The sequence below is a fragment of the Pollachius pollachius genome (assembly GCF_949987615.1).
Source record: "Pollachius pollachius genome assembly, chromosome: 3".
In the NCBI taxonomy this organism is placed as follows: Eukaryota; Metazoa; Chordata; class Actinopteri; order Gadiformes; family Gadidae; genus Pollachius; species Pollachius pollachius.
In genome coordinates this window covers 26,116,354-26,135,757 of record NC_136936.1, presented here as the reverse complement: position 1 = coordinate 26,135,757, position 19,404 = coordinate 26,116,354, and the positions used below count along the sequence as shown (strand labels likewise).

The following is a 19,404-nucleotide window of genomic DNA, read 5'->3' as shown; positions in this document are numbered from 1 at the left end:
CCTCACCAGGAAGTGTGGGAAATCCCAAATTTCTGATTGATGCAGGGGTCCAGGCTTTGGCTGTAGACACTAAGGCAAAGACAGAGCGACATGTAAAGATACCTGCTCACGCTCCTCAAAACGAATGATACAATAGGTTAGGAGCCAAAGGTATGGGATAGGAGGACAGCTTCAATGAGATGCCCACCTGGCTGACGGTGTGACTCTGTTGATTGGCTGGCGGGAAGCAAAGCCTCTGTGACACATGAGGACTGGCAGCCAATGGGGCTGCGAGGAGAGTCTGGGCCCCTCACCTCGGCCACTTTGGTCATGGCTGTCATGGGGAGGTGGAGCATCCGGGAGGACACTGCGGCTGTGTGCTCGTGGGGCAGGTTGTTGGGTGGGGAGCTCTGTCCATGCACCAACATTGGGCTTTCTGATAAGTGGGTTAGACATACTGTACATCTTTAATATCTCAATGGCATCAAAATGGCAAATTATTTTGCCATTTTCAAAAATGGCAAAATAAGTGCATGAAGACGGGAACATAAAATAGAAAACATAGAAAAGTGTAAGCAGCGCCTTGACGTGGTGCGTTAGCGATGACGATCATATGTGATTGGCTCAGCCTGCTGCTACTATCTTGGAACACTGGGACCACTTGGACCCCTGGGACGCGACTCCTGACCTGCATGGGCCGTGTGTCCATTTTCCGGCCCAGAATGTTTCAGAGCGGGGTCCACTTCGATTGGCTCCTCGTGGTCAACGCTCTGCAACCCACACATATAGACAACGTTCCTGTGGTCAACACCAGACTGCATTACCACTCATCCTCTAAAATGTTTAACATACCTTTTAAAAGTAAGTAATTCTCATAAAACTATTTATTGTGTCTTGCACAAAGCATTCTGGCCCTTTGGTGATCTGCTGGTTTTTACCACAATAAGTAATATAGACGTCTCTTTGCTGAGTCACTGTTGACAAACTTTACATATTTGTCCTCAGATGATCTTCCAGCACAAACCTAGAAGGGGGGGGGGGGGTGTGATTAATTAGGACCACCAAGAGTAACTTCTGTGGACTCCTGAGGTTTCATAAACACCCCCATTCGTGTCATGTCCACCCAGCAGACCGGTGACCTGGTTCAGCAACGGCCAACACAATGGTGTTCTAGAAGGGGGGGCGGGATTCAAGTGACAACAGATGACAAGGTGGAATGTAGTCGTCATTTAAGACAACGGTGGGGGACCCAGGTTGAGATGATATAGGGAGAACACTGAGGACTTGAGCAGCTCATCATGGAGACAGCCTTCCCATTCATCCAGGGTGTGTACATTGCAACGTCACATCGCAATCCACGCCTCCATTTTTGAAGAATAGGTGCATTGCAGTGTTAGTTATTGTTTGACAATGATGTTATTTTGTTCATTGCTCAGTACTTAATTGTGTTGTGTTTGAAACTGCCACAGCATTTTTCATGCCATACGTGGCAAACAAAGTCTTCATGAGCCGAGGTCAAGATATGTACGTGGATGTAGTATCGGCACCAAAAAAACTATGATGCATTCTGATGGACAAACAGACTCACACACACACACACACACACACACACACACACACACACACACACACACACACACACACACACACATACACACACACACACACAGACACACCACAATGAGGCGTCTTTACCTGGAAAAACCTCATGGTGGAGCGGCCTGAGATCCTTATCTGTCTCTATCTCTCTAGGTCAATCTCTCTCTCTATTTCCTCTATTGTCTCTCTGTCAGGCTGTGAGCTTAGCCTGCATTGCCGGGGTGGTAGTGGTGGAATGGGACATCAGAACAATAGCCTAATGGTTGCCTGGACCAGGGTGGTGAGACAGTCATGAAGGTGCTGCTCAGGCCTGGACACAGCCGTACAACATGAAGAAAGTTGAAGGTTTGAAAGACCGTCCTCATTGCATCAGACCCATTGGCTGCAATCGCTCCAAACTCCCTTGACGAGAGTTTACCTGGACCCTGCATAGGCTCCTCCCTACCTCCCACCGCCCTCATCCTCCCTTACTCTTCTAAATAGACCCCTCTTACTCACTTTTTGTATGTTGTAGGTCCTGACATTTAAAAATAATAATTAAGCATTGTGTAGCATCTTACCCTAGCTGTCTCTGTAGTATACAGGGAATAGGTTAACCTAGCGATTGTACTGGCGATTGATGCTTGGCCCTTGGTTCTACGAAATCCTTACTGTACAGACAGCGATATTTTGTTGTTTCTCTTTCTTCTGATAAATATACTTATTGTAAGATGTTTTGGATAAAAGCGTCTACTAAACAGCCATAATGTAAATAATGTCATTTATGGAAGCCGAGGGCTGCCATGAGTGGTGCTATATGTTTGTGTATTTAATGTGATAATGAGAGAATAACTTGTTATCTGGACTTCACCAACATGGTTTTGTCATAAAAAGAAATGAATGAATACTTTATCTCAGGATCAAAGACGTTTAACCAATACGGTCGCAACCTCAATAAACGTCACCGTAGTTTACTTCTTTGAAAGTTGTCTCTAATGGAGAGTTACATTTTAAAATGTGGTTTTGATTAAATAGAAGTAAATGCATTCATCTGTAAACAGTTGTTCAACTTCTGCAATGATTGCTCTCCTCTTCTCACCAGTGATGTCAAGTGAGATGTCATTTGCAAACACTGTAAAGTTACATTGAGCAAGACAACAATGTTTGACATGAAGCCCTCACAGTGAAGTAGAAAATCAAAACATGATAATTTACCCAGTAAGTAAGCTGAAACTGTATATATAATTTGCAAAAGATTATTCCCTTTTCCATGCAATCAACACAAACTTGTACCATGTAGGTTCCGCAACGTTACTAAGTAAAACATGACAATTTACCCAGTAAGTAAGCTGAAACTGTGCTGTAAAAGGAAGCCTCGTTTGTTGTCATGGTATAACCAGGTTCTTACCATATAATTTGCAATAGATAGAAGTAAATGCATTCATCTGTAAACAGTTGTTCAACTTCTGCAATGATTGCTCTCCTCTTCTCACCAGTGATGTCAAGTGAGATGTCATTTGCAAACACATATATGAAAACTCCTTTTCCATGCAATCAACACAAACTTGTACCATGTATTTTCTGCACCGTTACTAAGTAGAACATGACAATTTACCAAGTAAGTAAGCTGAAACTGTACTGTAAAAGGAAGCCTCGTTTGTTTCCATGGTATTACCAGGTTCTTACCATATAAGATGTAACTGGTTATTCCCTTTTCCATGCAATCAACACAAACTTGTACCATATATGTTCTGCAACGTTACCAAGTAAAACATGACAATTTACCCCGTAACTAAACTGAAACTGTACTGTAAAAGGTTTGTTTCCATGGTATTACCAGGTTCTTACCATATAATTTGTAATAGAGTAGTCCCTTTTCCATTCAATCAACACAAACTTTACCATGTATGTTCTGCAACGTTAATAAGTAAAACACAACAATTTACCAAGTAAGTAAGCTTAAACTGTACTGTAAAAGGAAGCCTTGTTTGTTTCCATGGTATTACCAGGCTCTTACCATATAAGATGTAACCGGTTATTCCCTTTTCCATGCAATCAACACAAACTTGTACCATGTATGTTCTGCAACGTTAATAAGTAAAACACGACAATTTACCCAATAAGTAAACTGAAACTGTACTGTAAAAGGAAGCCTTGTTTGTTTCCATGGTATTACCAGGCTCTTACTATATAAGTTGTAACTGGTTATTCCCTTTTCAATGCAATCAACACAAACTTGTACCATATATGTTCTGCAACGTCGTTCACCAGTAGTTAAGCACTTTAATTTTAGTCATGAAACCCCAAACCACTGTTGATGAAAGGCATATTAAAATTAAACAAAATCAAAGGCTTATCTTTCAAACAATGCATAATCTCAGGCACTGAACACTGAAAAAATCGGACAAAAAAAGGAGCCGTCCACATCTACTCAATTTAAATGTTACTGATGGTGTTTTGATAAAACACATGACAGTGTTATGGCAAGTGACCAAAATGAAGACTGCTTCAACCTCTACAATTTGAATAAGTGGCGAATGCCATGCAGCAATCTGCCTATGGGAGCATCTTTGTGGTCATTCGCAAACCAATGAGTCCACTCGATGAATGAGAGATGGCTCTTTAGTGTCCTCTCTGTGCGGTTTCCCTGCAGTCTCCACACCTGGGATTCGTAGGCTGACCAAGCCCTGACCAGGTACCTCCAAATCCCCCCATCCATACTGTAATAAAGTATCAGAACACAAGAAAATAAATATTAGGACTGTCAATTAATGAACATTTCTAGAACATGTAAAACTCAAAGATTATTTTCTTTGCCAGTTAAGAAAGGATACTGGTCCTCTGTCCTCATTGTGTTTGGTCATATTAAAAAGAAAAAAGGGCATAGCCATAAATACAGTTAATAGGACGGGAGGAGATGGGCTGTTAGCTCCAGTTAGCACTTTAGCATTGAGCTAGCGGAGCTTCTGTCATTCAAACAACTCAGACATGTTGTTTAAAACCTGTAACACCCAACTTATTAAAATATCTGGATTTAATCGAGCTCTGTCCCATAAATACAGTTAATAGAACGGAAAGGGACAGGCTCTGTTCGCCCCGGTTAGCGCGATGCTAAAGAGCAGCTCTACCGGAGCATCCGGTTTGATATATATATCTTCAAACGTCTGAAATCGTTGATCCTTTTTGCAGATCAACGATTTCAGACCTTTGACTGTCAGGAGTTTCAAAACGAATGCGCGACAGAACACTGCCAATAATCACGTGACTCAAAGCTTGCGCCTGTGTGGTCAAATCTCTGAAAAGTCAGTGCTGAAAAGTCAGTTCTGAAAAAATACATTGCAATGGTGTAAATTTACACATTTACAAGTTTTTTTTTTTTTTTACAACCTTTTTTACAAGGTGTTGAGTTTTCAAACCCAGACTTACAAGCCTTTGAAACTTTTTTTTCAGGGTTGAACTATGGCAGGATACTGGCTCCATGCGTTCTGGCTGCTACCTGGTTTAGGGCCATCTGCAAATTACGCTCACAGACTGGTGGCAATGACGTTACCATGGAATTGTTTCAGGAAATAAATCACACAAATATATTGCATTATATTTAATCAGAATGCAGTTAATAGTATATTATTCGACAAAAATCTACTCAACTATATTTGAAAAGATTAATTGTGTAACAGGATCTATGATATACTGTGCAGGTTTAATAGACGGAGACACTCGTGCTGCCGGTGTAGCCTTGGGTACTTTATTACAAGCTTGTTTTCATTTCCGGTGTTCACCCCTAAACCTTCCCCAACCTCCTTACAGGTTCCTACGCATATCACTACATCTCCCCCTTTTAGTGAAGTACCAGTATTTCTTTTGCTTTCTTTGAGTATTAACAATTAATAAACATACTCTTAATTAACAATAAACCTACTCTCCAGTATAACATTTATCTTCGACACTATAAACCTGAGACAAACCCACTTGTGTGAAGTGGTATCTCCTTTAACCAAAACCAAGAACACAGAACATATAATTATTATTACCATCATTCTGTCTAGGGGCCAGGGTGGACTACCTGATACCCCGGAGCCGTGCAGGGATTATTCTACCCTGTGTAACCACGCTCCCTAACTGTATAAGACTGGTGATTACAAGTCCATCCTAGTTGGGTTTCTTATGACCCGCCCTGATCTTGTCACGGTAGGAGTCTCTGGAATGACCCTGATGTGGAGTCTGTTTCTTCGTAGACTTCCAGAGGGTAGGTCAACGTTGTAAGATCTTGGTGTTGGAGCTGGGCCACTGACAGTTCCAGACTGGCTTGTGTTTCTCACCCAGAGTCTTTGTCCTGGTCTGAGGTCTTGTCTTTCTTTTGCATAGTGTCTTTTATTGAACCAGAAGGTTTGCTTCTCCTTCATGTCTTGATCCTTCTTTTTGAAAGCCTGGAGGTCAGGCCACTTAGGCTGTAGTTTGTCCTGGCTAATGGGCACAGGTGTTCTGATATGCCGACCCATCAACAGCTGTGCTGGGGATGATCCATGTGACAATGGGGTAGCCCTGTAAGCCATGAGGGCCTTGTGTGGATCCTCTCCCTTCCCCAGGAGAGACTTCACTGTCCGCACAGCTCTTTCAGCTTCCCCGTTGCTCTGCGGATAACGGGGGCTGCTGGTCACATGGCTGAAGTCATATTCTTTGGCGAAGTCCGTGAACTCAGTTGCTGAGAATTGGGGGCCGTTGTCTGTGACGACAGTCTCCGGGACTCCATGGCGTGCGAATATGGCCTTCAACTTCTCCTTTACATGGCCTGTGGTGGTGGAAGTGAGGTTGGCTACTTCAATGTAGCGTGAGAAGTAGTCGATTACCACAAGGTACATTGCGCTCTTCCACTGAAAAAGATCTGCTGCAACGCGCTGCCATGGTCTAGTAGGTAATGGCGTCGTCAGCAGGGGTTCTGGTGCATTGTGAACTTCTTTTGCACAGATTACACAGTTTTCCACTTTTTGCTTTATGTTTTTGGTCAGACCTGGCCACCATACAGACTGCCGTGCTCTGGCGATGCATTTTGTCATGCCCTGGTGACCTTCATGAATTTTGTCGAGCATCTCCTCTTGCATAGCAACTGGGATGACGAGTCTTTCGCCCTTCATTAGCAGTCCGTCTGCTACTAGCAGATCCTGGCGATACTGCCAGTACTGTTGAAGTTCTGGTGGGAGAGCCTTTCTGTTTGGCCATCCTGTCTGCACCATGTTTTTGAGTCTTTTGCAGACATCATCTGTGTCCTGTGCGGCTCTGATCTGAACCAGTCTCCCCTCTGATGCAGGTAAGTGTTCCACTATGTTGTTGATGTACAACCTGACATCTGTCTCCAGCTGCTTTTCCTCCTCTGTAGGCGCGGCTTGGATTAGAGTCCTGGAAAGTGCGTCTGCTGTGACAAGATTTTTCCCCGGCACGTGTTCAATTCTGTATGTGAAGCGGAGTAGTCGCAGTCTGAATTTCAGAACGCGTGGGGGCAAATCATCAAGGCCTCTGCTGCTCAGTAGGGAGATGAGGGGTTTGTAATCTGTCTGTATGAGAAAGTCCATCCCCACTAGATAAGACTGAAAGCGCTCACACGCCCATGTCAACGCCAGCGCCTCTTTTTCAATCTGGGCGTATCTACGCTCTGCCTCTGTCATGCTGCGTGAGATGAAGGCAACTGGACGCCAGTCCCCTGACGGTTGCTTCTGAGACAGAACCCCTCCGAGCCCAAATGAGGAAGCATCTGCTGCAACTTTTGTGTCTCTGTTCGGGCAGTACTGTGCTAGGACAGCGGGTGAGCTCAGTTCTCGACGCAGCTCCTCGAATGCCCGCTGCTGCACGCTCCCCCAGGCCCAGTCATTGTCTGCTTTCAGCAGTTCTCTTATTGGCTGTGTGAGCTCAGCGATACGTGGTGAAAACTTCCCCACATAGTTAACCATGCCCAAAAATCTCCTGACATCAGCAACATCTTTAGGTGTGGGCATTTCTGTGATTGCCTTGATTTTACCTGGGTCTGCTTCGATGCTCTGTGCGCTGATGACGTGACCCAGGAAAGTGACCCGCTCCACAGCAAACTTGCATTTATCGTTGTTGAGCGTCAACCCCTCCTTTTGGAGTCGCCTCAACACTTGGTGCAGCCTGTGGTTGTGTTGTTCACGAGCCGTCCCAAAGACAAAAATGTCATCTGCATGACAGACGGTCCCTTCCAGTCCTGCCAGCATCTGTGTCAGCCGCTTTTGGAAGTGCTCCGGTGCCGATGAGATTCCAAATGGCAATCTGTGGAAACAGTACCTTCCAAAAGGTGTGATGAATGTGGTCAGCAGAGCTGAGTCTGGGTGCAGGGGCACCTGCCAGAATCCTGCAGTAGCATCGAGTTTTGTGAACACTGTTGCACCTGAAAGCTTCGCCAAGGTTTCATCAACAGCAGGCAGGATGAGTCTCTCACGGCAGATGTACTCATTTAGGTGGGTTACATCAACACAGATTCTGATTTTTTCGTTGGGCTTTGGTGCCACCACCATTCCTGCGCAACAATCTGTGGGCTCGTCGATAGGTGCAATTACTCCCATTTTCTCCATTCTTTGGAGTTCCTCTTTAACTTTGGCCACCAATGGTAGTGGTACCTGACGTGGCAGTGACAAAGCATAAGGCTTGGCGTCCTTCTTCAGCTTAATTTTGTACTCCCCTTGCAAGCGTCCCAAGCCTGTAAAAACGTTGGGGTACTGGCTCTTGAAGTCTGCTGACAACTCCTGAACGCAGTCAACTGGTCGCAGTAACTGCAGTACTTTGATTGCTGGAAGGCCAAGCAGCGGTGTGGCCAACCTGTCAATTACATAAACAGGTTGAGTTGTGGTCCGGTCTTTGAATGTTATTGTGCCATTAAACTGACCTCTCACTTTAAGTGGGTTGTTGCTAGGTCCACATAGTGGCATCGTCGCTCTTGTTAGTATGCCATGCTGTTTTTCTGAGTAGACTGTAGGTGAAATGGCTGTCACCTCCGCACCAGTGTCCAGCTTAAAGGTGGTTTGTTGCCCATTTAACATCAGCGTTTTTTTCCATGATTGCTTCTCACCTGCCGACACTTCTCCCAGGAAAACAGCTTCCACTTCTGGCTCATGAATTGCCTCCACTCTGCCTGATCTGCATACAACTGCATAATGGCCTTTCTTATGGCATTTTCTGCACTCTGCCTCCCGAGCAGCACAGTTATTTAGGGAATGTGCAGGTGTTTTTCCACACCGGCCACAGCTCTTCTCTCCTTTTCTAAACTCCTTTTGAGTCTTGCTGTATGTGTTTTTTCCTGTCTGACTTTGTCTGTGAAAGTTTGATTTGAATTTCACCATGTCAACGTTTGCTTCTCTCTGGTCATTGTTAGTTGTGTCACGTACAGTTGGTTGCTGTTTTTTTATTTCTTCATGTTGTTTGATTTTTAGGACAGTTTTTGCCAGTGTTAGTTCACTGTCCATCTGCAGCTTCTCTGACAGTCCATTGTGTCTTAAGCCTACCACTAATCTGTCCCGAATCATTTCTTCCTGTAGTGTGCCATATTGACAGTGTTCTGCTAGTTTATAAACTGCAGAGATGAAAGATTCAGCCGTTTCCCCCGGCTCTTGGCATCGTTTGTTAAACCGAGCCCGTTCGTATATTACATTGTGTTTGCAAATGAAGTATTTTTCAAAAGCATTTCTTACCACGATGTATTTCTTCTGGTCTGCTCCACTTAAACCCAGTGTGCACAAAATGTCATCTGCTTTCTCACTCATGGTGTAAACCAGAGAATTCACTTGATATTCTTCGTCCTTTTCATTCAGTCCTGCTGCGATCCGGAACCGTTCAAAATGGCGAATCCAGTTGGGCCAATTACGGAAGTCTGAGAAGTCAAAGTTATCCGGTGGGCTTATTGAGAACAGGGACTCCATTTCTCCGTTTGCAGGCTCGCACGACACCGTCTCCACCGTCTCGCTGGCTCTCCGCTCTGCTAGTTTCTAACTGTTAGCTTAGCCTAGCTTATCCCCGACAGCATTTACACTGCACAGAAGTCCGTTTTTATTTGCCAATTTGGGATTCAGCACTTCTGACACCATGTAACAGGATCTATGATATACTGTGCAGGTTTAATAGACGGAGACACTCGTGCTGCCGGTGTAGCCTTGGGTACTTTATTACAAGCTTGTTTTCATTTCCGGTGTTCACCCCTAAACCTTCCCCAACCTCCTTACAGGTTCCTACGCATATCACTACAAATTGCATCCTGTTTAACAATAATGCTGCACCACAAACATCACTGCGGTGGCCCGATCCTCCAGATTTGCACTTTACAACATCCGCAGGATCCGGCCCTTCCTCACAAGGGAAGCGCCTCAGCTTCTATTCCAATCACTGGTCATCTCCCGCCTCGACTACTGCAACTCGCTCCTGGCTGGACTCCCTGCCTCTGCGATTAAACCCTTGCAGCGCATCCAGAATGCGGCAGCGCGCCTCATGTTCAACCTACCAAAGTTCTCACATGTAACCCCCCTCTTCCGAGACCTCCACTGGCTCCCTGTAATAGCTCGCATCAGATTCAATATGATGGTACTGGCATACAAGGCAGTCGATGGAACTGCCCCTGCCTACCTCCAAGCATTAGTAAAGCCACACACCCCAGCTCGATCCCTCCGCTCAACTACCTCAGCTGGACGTCTGGTACCGCCATCGCTAAGAGCAAGCAAAGGTCGATCAGCGAAGTCACAACTTTTCTCTGTTTTGGGACCTCAGTGGTGGAACGAGCTCCCTACCGATGTCAGGATCGCAGAGTCGCTCACCAGCTTCCGCAAAAGACTCAAAACTCACCTGTTCAGAGTTCACCTCGACTCTGCATAGAAACCAATGCACAGCCACCATTGAATGTTGTACGTCCTGGCACTTGTACATTGCACTTATTCAAGGTACTTAATTGTGTAGCATCTACAGTAGCTGCTATCTTTGCTTTACACAGGGAATGGGTTAGCCTAGTGATTGTAATACTTGCACTTGATTCTATGACCATCTTTACTGTACCGACAGCGATATATTGTTTCACTTCTTATGAAAAAATGTACTTATTGTAACAAATGCACTTATTGTAAGTCGCTTTGGATAAAAGTGTCTGCTAAATGCCCTAAATGTAAATGTAAATGTAATGCAATATATCAGCAAAGTGTTACCTGTAGTAAGTAGCAGCCCACCATTGGCAACTACTACAACTATCAGAATGACAAAATGTATTTTTATTTTATATGATTTATTTCCTGAAACCATTCCATGGTAACGTCTCTGCCACCAGTCTGTGAGTGTAATTTGTAGACGGTCCCTAAAACAGGTAGCAGCCAGAACATAAATTACATTGTTGCACAGACATTGATAGCAACATGTCTTTGTGATTTTTCACGATACGGTGTCCTAAACTGTCCCTAACATACTAAGCCCGTAATGTAGTGCACTTGTGTTGATGAATCCGATTGCGTGGTAAACCAAAACCGAATATCCGGCAAATATCTGAGTCGCTATATTTAATACCTGAGTCGCTAAGTCGCTATATTTAGCGACTTTTCAGACCCCTTTGGCGACCTTTTTTCAAAACAGCGACAAGCGGTAGATCTAGCTCCTTTTTCTGCTGTTATTGGTGACTTTTGGCGACTTTTTGAGGAGAAAGCACGCATCGCTATTACCTCTTCACAACGAGCAGCGGGTGCCTGCGCGGCCCCTCCCCCGTCTCAAAGCCCAGTCCTCGCGCAGCAGTCCCTCCCAGATGCTCTATTAGCAGGAGCTAACAGGAGACTTTCACGCCTCGGCATCCGGGCTGCATGAATCCGCGTCCCGGCCAGCAAGCCGCCGCCGACTGATGCCGCCCCCTGACGTACAGTCAGGGCGGGAGAATGTAATATTTTCATAGGACTCTGGTATACTCTCATTTATAGTACAATTTGGAGTGGTTTAAAGATGATGTTTGTGTAGCTGAATAGGAAAAATTATTAATGAAAAGCCAAAAAGTGTTTATTCACAGTATTTGTATTTATTTAATACAGTGTGGTGTTCAAAAAGTGACCACTGAGATTAAACTTTTATAGCGCAGAGTGCCACAAAGCATAGCATCTGTGGACTTAAATGTAAAATACAATTAATAGGTAACATACATAATAAAAAAATGCTTTTTAAAAAAGCCTCGATAACCTTTTATGTAAACAACAAAAGAGACTGTAAAAAAAAATACATTCAACTGCTCAAAAAGTATAGCATTTCTAAAGTGCTTCAGTCTTTTGGGGACTTGTCTTCAGTGTCTGTGTGTGTGCAGCAGACCTGTCTTTAGGCAACTCCACATTCACCCTCTGTAGCAGCTCAGGATCAACATGGCTGGCATCATGGCTTCCAAGCCTCCATTGCCCCTGGGCTTTTTTATATCCTGCAGAGACTGGTACAAATAACAACATAGTAGCAATATAGTTATCAACCTTCCAAAATCTGAATTGTTTTCAACCCAATAAATATAAATATTTCATGTAGCCCATCAGTGAAATCATAAGGTTAGTGTACTCACCAAAATAGTTGATTGTCTATCTGCAATTCTTCTGTTCTTTCCTGGCTGCATCCAAGATTTTTTTGTTTCCAGTGAACTTCTTGTACATCTCTGTGCAGGGATAAGTGAAATTGACACACACTTGCAGCTCAGCCTTGACACTGTCCACATTCAGACGATTCCTCTCATTTCTCTATGCAGTTGTCATCATTGAAAAGACACGTTCTGTGTGTGCATTGTTGCATGGGATGGAGAAAATATAGGCGCTGACCTTCCTGAGATTCACAAGTAGTACATCTGCTTTGGAGAACAGTTTCAAATATCGTTCCTCACTGTGGCAACCTTCCATTTCTGGAGAACTGAAGGAACCTTCCACCATGGCATATTCCACATACAGTACATCCATATCAATGTCCAGATTCTAGGCCTGGACAGCAGCACTGTAGTCTTCAAATGGCATAGCAGTTGTGCAGTTGTGTCAGAGAAGTCATATCTTTCACTGATGTATTTCTTTGTTCTTTCATAAAAAAGCAGAAAATCGGCCTCACATTTTTTTGACTGGCAAGGGGGCAGCTGCTTCAGTTTGGTGTTGACAGTAAACCCAAAGAACCTGTCCTTCATCCTTCTTTCCAGCTTTTGTTTTAGTTCAGTCATTACCTTAAACACTGATGTAATGCTGAAGGATTTTGCCTCAAGTGCTTCGATCGTGTAGGAGAACACCTTAAGAACATGGCTGAGAAACAGAAAATATGTCTCTTGACACCTCATTTCTTTCCTCTCCAAAACATCTCCACACAATTCTGACACATCCCCCCTCAGCCTCACTCTGGAAGTAGCTGGTCAGGGCCTTCCAATATTTCAGGACTCTGTCAATGGATGGCAGCAGGGACAACCACCTAGTGACAACATGGCGCAGCAGGTTGCATTCCTCCATCTCCACAAACTCACAGAATTCCTTAAATTGTTCTGTTCTGCTTGCTGATATGCTGAAATGGCTGTAAACCTTCAGCACAGCATTTTCCACATCAACATCAAGGCTGCTTGCTGCATATCTGATTGCATTATGCAGAATATGGGCCAAACAGTTTGCAGGGAGCACATCTTTTTGGCTCAGATTCAGCTTCTGATACACACTGTTATGTTTGCCATAATTGACACTGGCATTAAAATAAAATAAAATAATAAAAACATAATATTTAAATAAAAACAATTAAAAAAAAACTTTAGAAGGACTAACTCTGCAAGAGTGGGTCCATTTAGATTGTTAATGTATATTGTATAAAAAAAAAATATGTTTAAAAATGTTAATGTTTTACTGTGACTTGTTAGGCTCCTAAGTGGACCATAATGTTAAAAACCAAACCAAACTTAATTAAAACAAAAATGGAAAAAAATAATATAAATATATAAAACGAACAAAAAAGAACAACCTAAGTAACTCCGCCAGTGTCCCTTTTTGGTCACTTTTGCCGGTCCCAAGCCCGGATAAAGGAGGAGGGTTGGAATTGTGACATTCAAAAAAAAAAAATCAACAGAGAAGTTAATTTGTATTTGTTTTTTACTTCTGGTTATGCAAATTAGGCGATGACGTCATCTAGCGACTTTTAGGATAGCCAATAGCTACTTTCCTTACTGAAGAGTTGGCAACACTGCATGCCACTCATGTAAAATGGTAATTACCAGTTCATACTGGCACCTACCGTTTTCCACTGGCATGCCACTCATGTAAAATGGTAATTACCAGTTCATACTGGCACCTACCGTTTTCCACTGGCATGCCACTCATGTAAAATGGTAATTACCAGTTCATACTGGCACCTACCGTTTTTCCACTGGCATGCCACTCATGTCCTGTGGTATTTGCCAGTTCATACTGGCACCTACCGTTTTCCACTGGCATGCCACTCATGTAAAATGGTAAGTACTAGGGATGTGCATTTCTGGCAAAAATACTATTCAATATTCGCTGAGAAGTATTCGAATAATATTCGAAAATCAAGAACCCCCCACGCACGCACGCACCTCGGATACACGCAGACAATGACACAGGGAGAGGCTGTTATGATTTGTATGAAATCAATCTGTTTATTTCAACAACTGCGCTACAACATCAAAATTAATTCAACGTGGGCTTAGGCAGATAGGTCTACATGCGCCGAAAAGATTGCTATTTATTTATTTATTTTACTGAACACAGCCTGCATGACGGCGAACTAGACACGTCTTTAGCATATGGAAACTATGGCCAAAAAAATAACACGGTGTGTCTTTTTACAATGTATTTGTTACCACCATTCGTAGTGTTGATCAGCAGAGAAATAGTCAGCCAAAGAAACCATGGACATGTTAAAGAAAGGACAGGGACTAAAAAATGGCATCCCATTCATTCCTATGAAAACTCAATGGCGCAGGGTAACGTCGAGAGATTTGCTTCCGCATCACGGAGGTCTGAAACCACGCCCTAGTGCATGCATGGACCTATTAAAGAAGAGTGCATGACGTGCCGCCGGATGTAGAAATATTCTCGTTTTCTGCTGGGTTTCTACATGGACATATTAAAGAAGGTTTTCTAGCATGTTTAGCATCATAAGCAATAGGTCTAATGGTCTGAGAGAGCTTCTTTTTTTTTTTTTTTCAGTAGCTTTTTTACTGTAACTTTTGGTTCAAATCCTATTTCTTACACATGCAGCCATTTGGACACCATTTTATGATAGCTGATAACCAAGGTACACACCATAATATAATAATCAAGAGGACATACAGGTAGTTCAAATAAAAAGAGATAGAACTTTATTGATCTTGGAACTTCATAAATATGCAAGATTGCTCCACATACAACACCACCAACAGTAAACGTATGTAGGCCTACGCAATACTAACACAACTGAAACGTCTATATTAGACTATTAATAATATTATAAAAATGACGTAGTAAACAACATTCAGGTAATCAATACGTCCGTGCCTGTTACAGCTATTTCAATGGTATGTGTGTTTTGTGGTTTCCACACTGGGTAGCGCAAATGCCATATGGACCCCACAATATGTTATTAGAGCTCATCAGCACAGGTGGAGGTGATTGTGAGGCTGGATGAGCAAACAGTTTTTGACCATGATACCGTAATGCACCCGTTCTTTGTCTTTGGATCTGTTGAATAAATGGATCAATTAAAAAAAAAGTATATTCCAGTGACTTACGGAAATGATAAAACCCCATGGTTGGCTAGATGTCACTGGCCTAGTATGTGGAAGCCTACATCATTTAGAAACAGTTACAGCAGTTACAAAAGGTTAGCAACGCAACTCAGCAACACTGAACCAAGTTACATTTGCTTTCAAGCTAGTTCTACTCCAATTTGAACGATTACTCTATTGCTTACAATCGTTCATTATTAACATTGTTATATACTGTATGTGTAGGACTCAATAATTGTCTTTATTATAAAACCAACGGTACTGATTAGCTTGTTAGCTAAGGCTTACCTGATATGAAGTGATCGCTGCAGATTTTTGCATTTTTAATCATCTGCTCGTTCCAATCGCTTAATCTGATAGATTGTAAACGAAAACGTCTCCTGTTTGCCTTAAATGGGATGCGAGTTGATGGTATCCTGTAAAACTTCCGCGTTTTGTTAGTCTTATTAAAACGGTTTGTGCAACCAACCGCACAAGACGTGATTGCGGCACTTGTCGCTCTCGCCTCTTTCTGCACATGACATGCGCATAGAGCGGGGAGTGAAGTAGACTGATAATCCCTCAGCGTCCTCGGTTGCTAAGCGACGTCAACGTCTTTGTCCATGCTTTGGCGGACTATTTCTCTGCTGATCAACCCTACGAATGCTGGTAACAAATACATTGTAAAAAGACACACCGTGTGAAGTTATTTTTTTGGCCATAGTTTCCATATGCTAAAGACGTGTCTAATTCACCGTCATGCAGGCTGTGTTCAGTAAAATAAATAAATAAATAGATATCTGTTGTCTGTCGCATGTAGACCTATCTGCCTAAGCCCATGTTGAAATAATTTTGATGTTGATGGCGCAGTTGTTGAAATAAACAGATTGATTTCATACAAATCATAAAAGCCTCTCCCTGTGGAATTGTGTGTGCGTGTATCCGAGGTGCGTGCGCGCGTGGGGGGTTCTTGATTGAACGATTTTCGAATATTATTACTTCTATTAATACTTCTCAGCGAATATTGAATAGTATTTTTGCCAGAAATGCACATCCCTAGTACTTATCATTTTACATGAGTGGCATGCCAGTGTAAAACGGTAGGTGCCAGTATGAACTGGCAAATACCACAGGACATGAGTGGCATGCCAGTGGAAAAACGGTAGGTGCCAGTATGAACTGGTAAATACCATTGTATATGAGTGGCATGCCAGTGGAAAAACGGTAAATGCCAGTATAAACTGGTAATTACCATTTTACATGAGTGGCATGCCAGTGGAAAAACGGTAGGTGCCAGTATGAACTCGTTCTTACCATTTTATATGAGCGGCATGCCAGTGGAAAAACGGTGGGTGCCAGTATAAACTGGTAATTGCCATTTTACATGCGTGGCATGCCAGCGGAAAAACGGTTGGCCTATTCACCTCATTCCGCCACGCCCCTTTTTAAATGTTATGCCTTCCGCTTTGTGTTGAAACTTCCGGTCGGCTAGCTACGGCTAGATAGCTACATTGAAATACCCGGCGAATTAAGATGGAGAGGCTAACGTGGGTAGACAAAAAACATGTCAAAAGTTCGGATGGAGGGATTGTACTTCGCCACCCGAGGTTAAAGGGTAATTCCGGTGTAAAATGGATTTGGGATATGTTTTGTATAATAACGAGTTGAAACGTTTGTTTTGGAGCACAAAAAACGCATATAGACGCATTCTTCAGTTGGCTGTTTTTAGCCGATTCTATCAAAACGCTATAAACTTGAACCAGTGCGCCCAGTAACGATGGGCGCACTGGTTATGGTCACCCGTCGACGCCATTTTGTTTTTCAGACTCGATAAGTAGATTGACGAACACAGAGCTTGCGTGTTGCTAACGGATGTCATAATCTCTGTGTTCATCAATCTACCTATCAAGTCAGAAAAACAAAATGGCGTAGACGGGTGACCTACTGATGGTATTGTGTGTATAAAATGTATTTTTTAATAGACAATCTGTACACTAACAAAGTTCTCAATGCCTCGTTTTATTTGTTAAGACCCTTATTATACTACCAAAGAAGTGTCAAGCTACTTTTAGTCTTTAAGTGGTTTAAAATAGCGATTTAGTTTTTACCATAACCAGTGCCCCCATCGTTCCAAGTTTAAAGCGTTTTGATAGAATCTGCTAAAAACAGCCAACTGAAGAATGCGTCTATACGCGGTTTTTGTGCTCCAAAACGAACTTTTCAACTCGTTATCATGCAAAACATATCCCAAATCCATTTTACACCGGAATTACCCTTTAATGAACTCCACCGAGTGGGTGGATGACATACGGCGGTGGCCTCAGGTGTCATATGATGAAGCTTTCCGTGTAAAGACTGTGGCTAGACTAAGAGCATTCTATTTCAGAGACATGCTTCCTCTGTTTCAGACGAGTATAATGAAGGTCGCCTGTTGCTCTGTGAGCGTTATATGCAGTTATGCGAATGATTAGGTGGCTAGGCTAACTATCGTCACCGGAGCAAGTCCGGCTGTTTTCAAAACCATCTAATTTCAAAAGTAACAACAAACAGATCGCACATATCCTAACAACAGAACGGACAAGAGAAACGTATAAATCTCTTTATTTAAGGCGTTATGTTGTGATATAGTGTCAATAAAGACCAAATATATATAGCTTTACATTTACGGCAATACTTGTCGTGAAATTATAGGGAGGAGGCGGGGCTTGCTGGTGTCATATACCATTGTTGGGAACGGTAGTTACCGTTCCTGAATGTGGTCGCGGTGGCACATGCCAAAGACCAATAAACAATCTCGGCGTCTCGAATGCGAGATGCGTCTCGTAGAGCTGCTCTTTAGCATCGCGCTAACCGGGGCTAACAGAGCATGTCCTTACTGTCCTATTAACTGTATTTATGGGAGAGAGCCCGATTAAATCCGGATATTTTAATAAGTTGGGTGTTATAGGTTTTAAACAACATGTCCGATTTGTTTGAATGACAGAAGCTCCGCTAGCTCGATGCTAAAGTGCTAACCGTTGGCAGATTGCTGCATGGCATTCGCCACTTATTCAAATTGTAGAGGTTGAAGCAGTCTGCATTTTGGTCACTTGCCATAACACTGTCATGTGTTTCTCAAAACACCATCAGTAACATTTAAATTGAGTTGATGTGGAAGTCTCTTTTTTTTTGTCCGATTTTTTTCAGTTTTTTGTCCGATTTTGTTGTTCGCCTGTTTGTGAGATATGCATTGTTTGAAAGATAAGCCTTTGATTTCAACAGTGGTTTGGGGTTTTATAACTAAAATTAAAGTGCTTAACTACTAGTGAACGATTTTGCAGAACATATATGGTACGAGTTTGTATTGATTCCATGGAAAAGGGAATAACCAGTTACAACTTATATGGTTAGAGCCTAGTAATACCATGGAAACAAACAAGGCTTCCTTCTACAGTACAGTTTCAGCTCATTAGTGGGTAAATTGTCATGTTTTACTTGGTAATGTTGCAGAACATGGTACAAGTTTTGGTTGATTGCATGAAAAAGGGAATAATCTATTACAAATTATATGGGAAGAACCTGGTAATACCATGGAATCAAACAAGGCTTCCTTTTACAGTACAGTTTCGGCTTACTTACTGGGTAAATTGTCATGTTTTACTTAGTAATGTTGCAGAACGTACATGGTACAAGTTCCAGTTTACTGAATGGAAAAGGGAATAATCTATTCCAAATTATATGGTAAGAACCTGGTAATACCATGGAAACAATTGAGGCTTCCTTTTCCAGTACAGTTTCAGCTTACTAACTTGGTAAATTGTCATGTTTTACTTATTAACGTTGCAGAACATACATGGTACAAGTTTGTGTTAATTGCACGGAAAAGGGAATAATCTATTGCAAATTATATGGAAAGAACCTGGTAATACCATGGAAACAAACAAGGCTTCCTTTTACAGTACAGTTTCAGCTTGCACACTTGGTAAATTGTCATGTTTTACTAAGTAACGTTGTAGAACATGGTACAAGTTTGTGTTGATTGCATGGAAAATGGAATAATCTATTGCAAATTATATGGTAAGAACCTGGTAATACCATGGAAACAAACAAGGCTTCCTTTTACAGTACAGTTTCAGCTTACCTACTGGGTAAATTGT

The 19,404-nt window shown here is 42.6% G+C and overlaps 1 protein-coding gene across 1 annotated transcript in view; it reads right to left on the bottom strand.

Moving 5' to 3' along the window:
- The window catches only part of smtnl (smoothelin, like), a 36,665-nt gene that overhangs the window by 11,386 nt on the left and 5,875 nt on the right, over positions 1 to 19,404 (bottom strand). The window contains exons 2-4 of the mRNA XM_079733388.1: positions 668 to 749; positions 188 to 415; positions 7 to 69 (exon numbers count right to left, since the gene is read on the bottom strand). Coding sequence (XP_079589514.1) covers positions 7 to 69; positions 188 to 415; positions 668 to 749 — 373 coding nt within the window. The remainder of the gene's footprint in view (positions 1 to 6; positions 70 to 187; positions 416 to 667; positions 750 to 19,404) is intronic.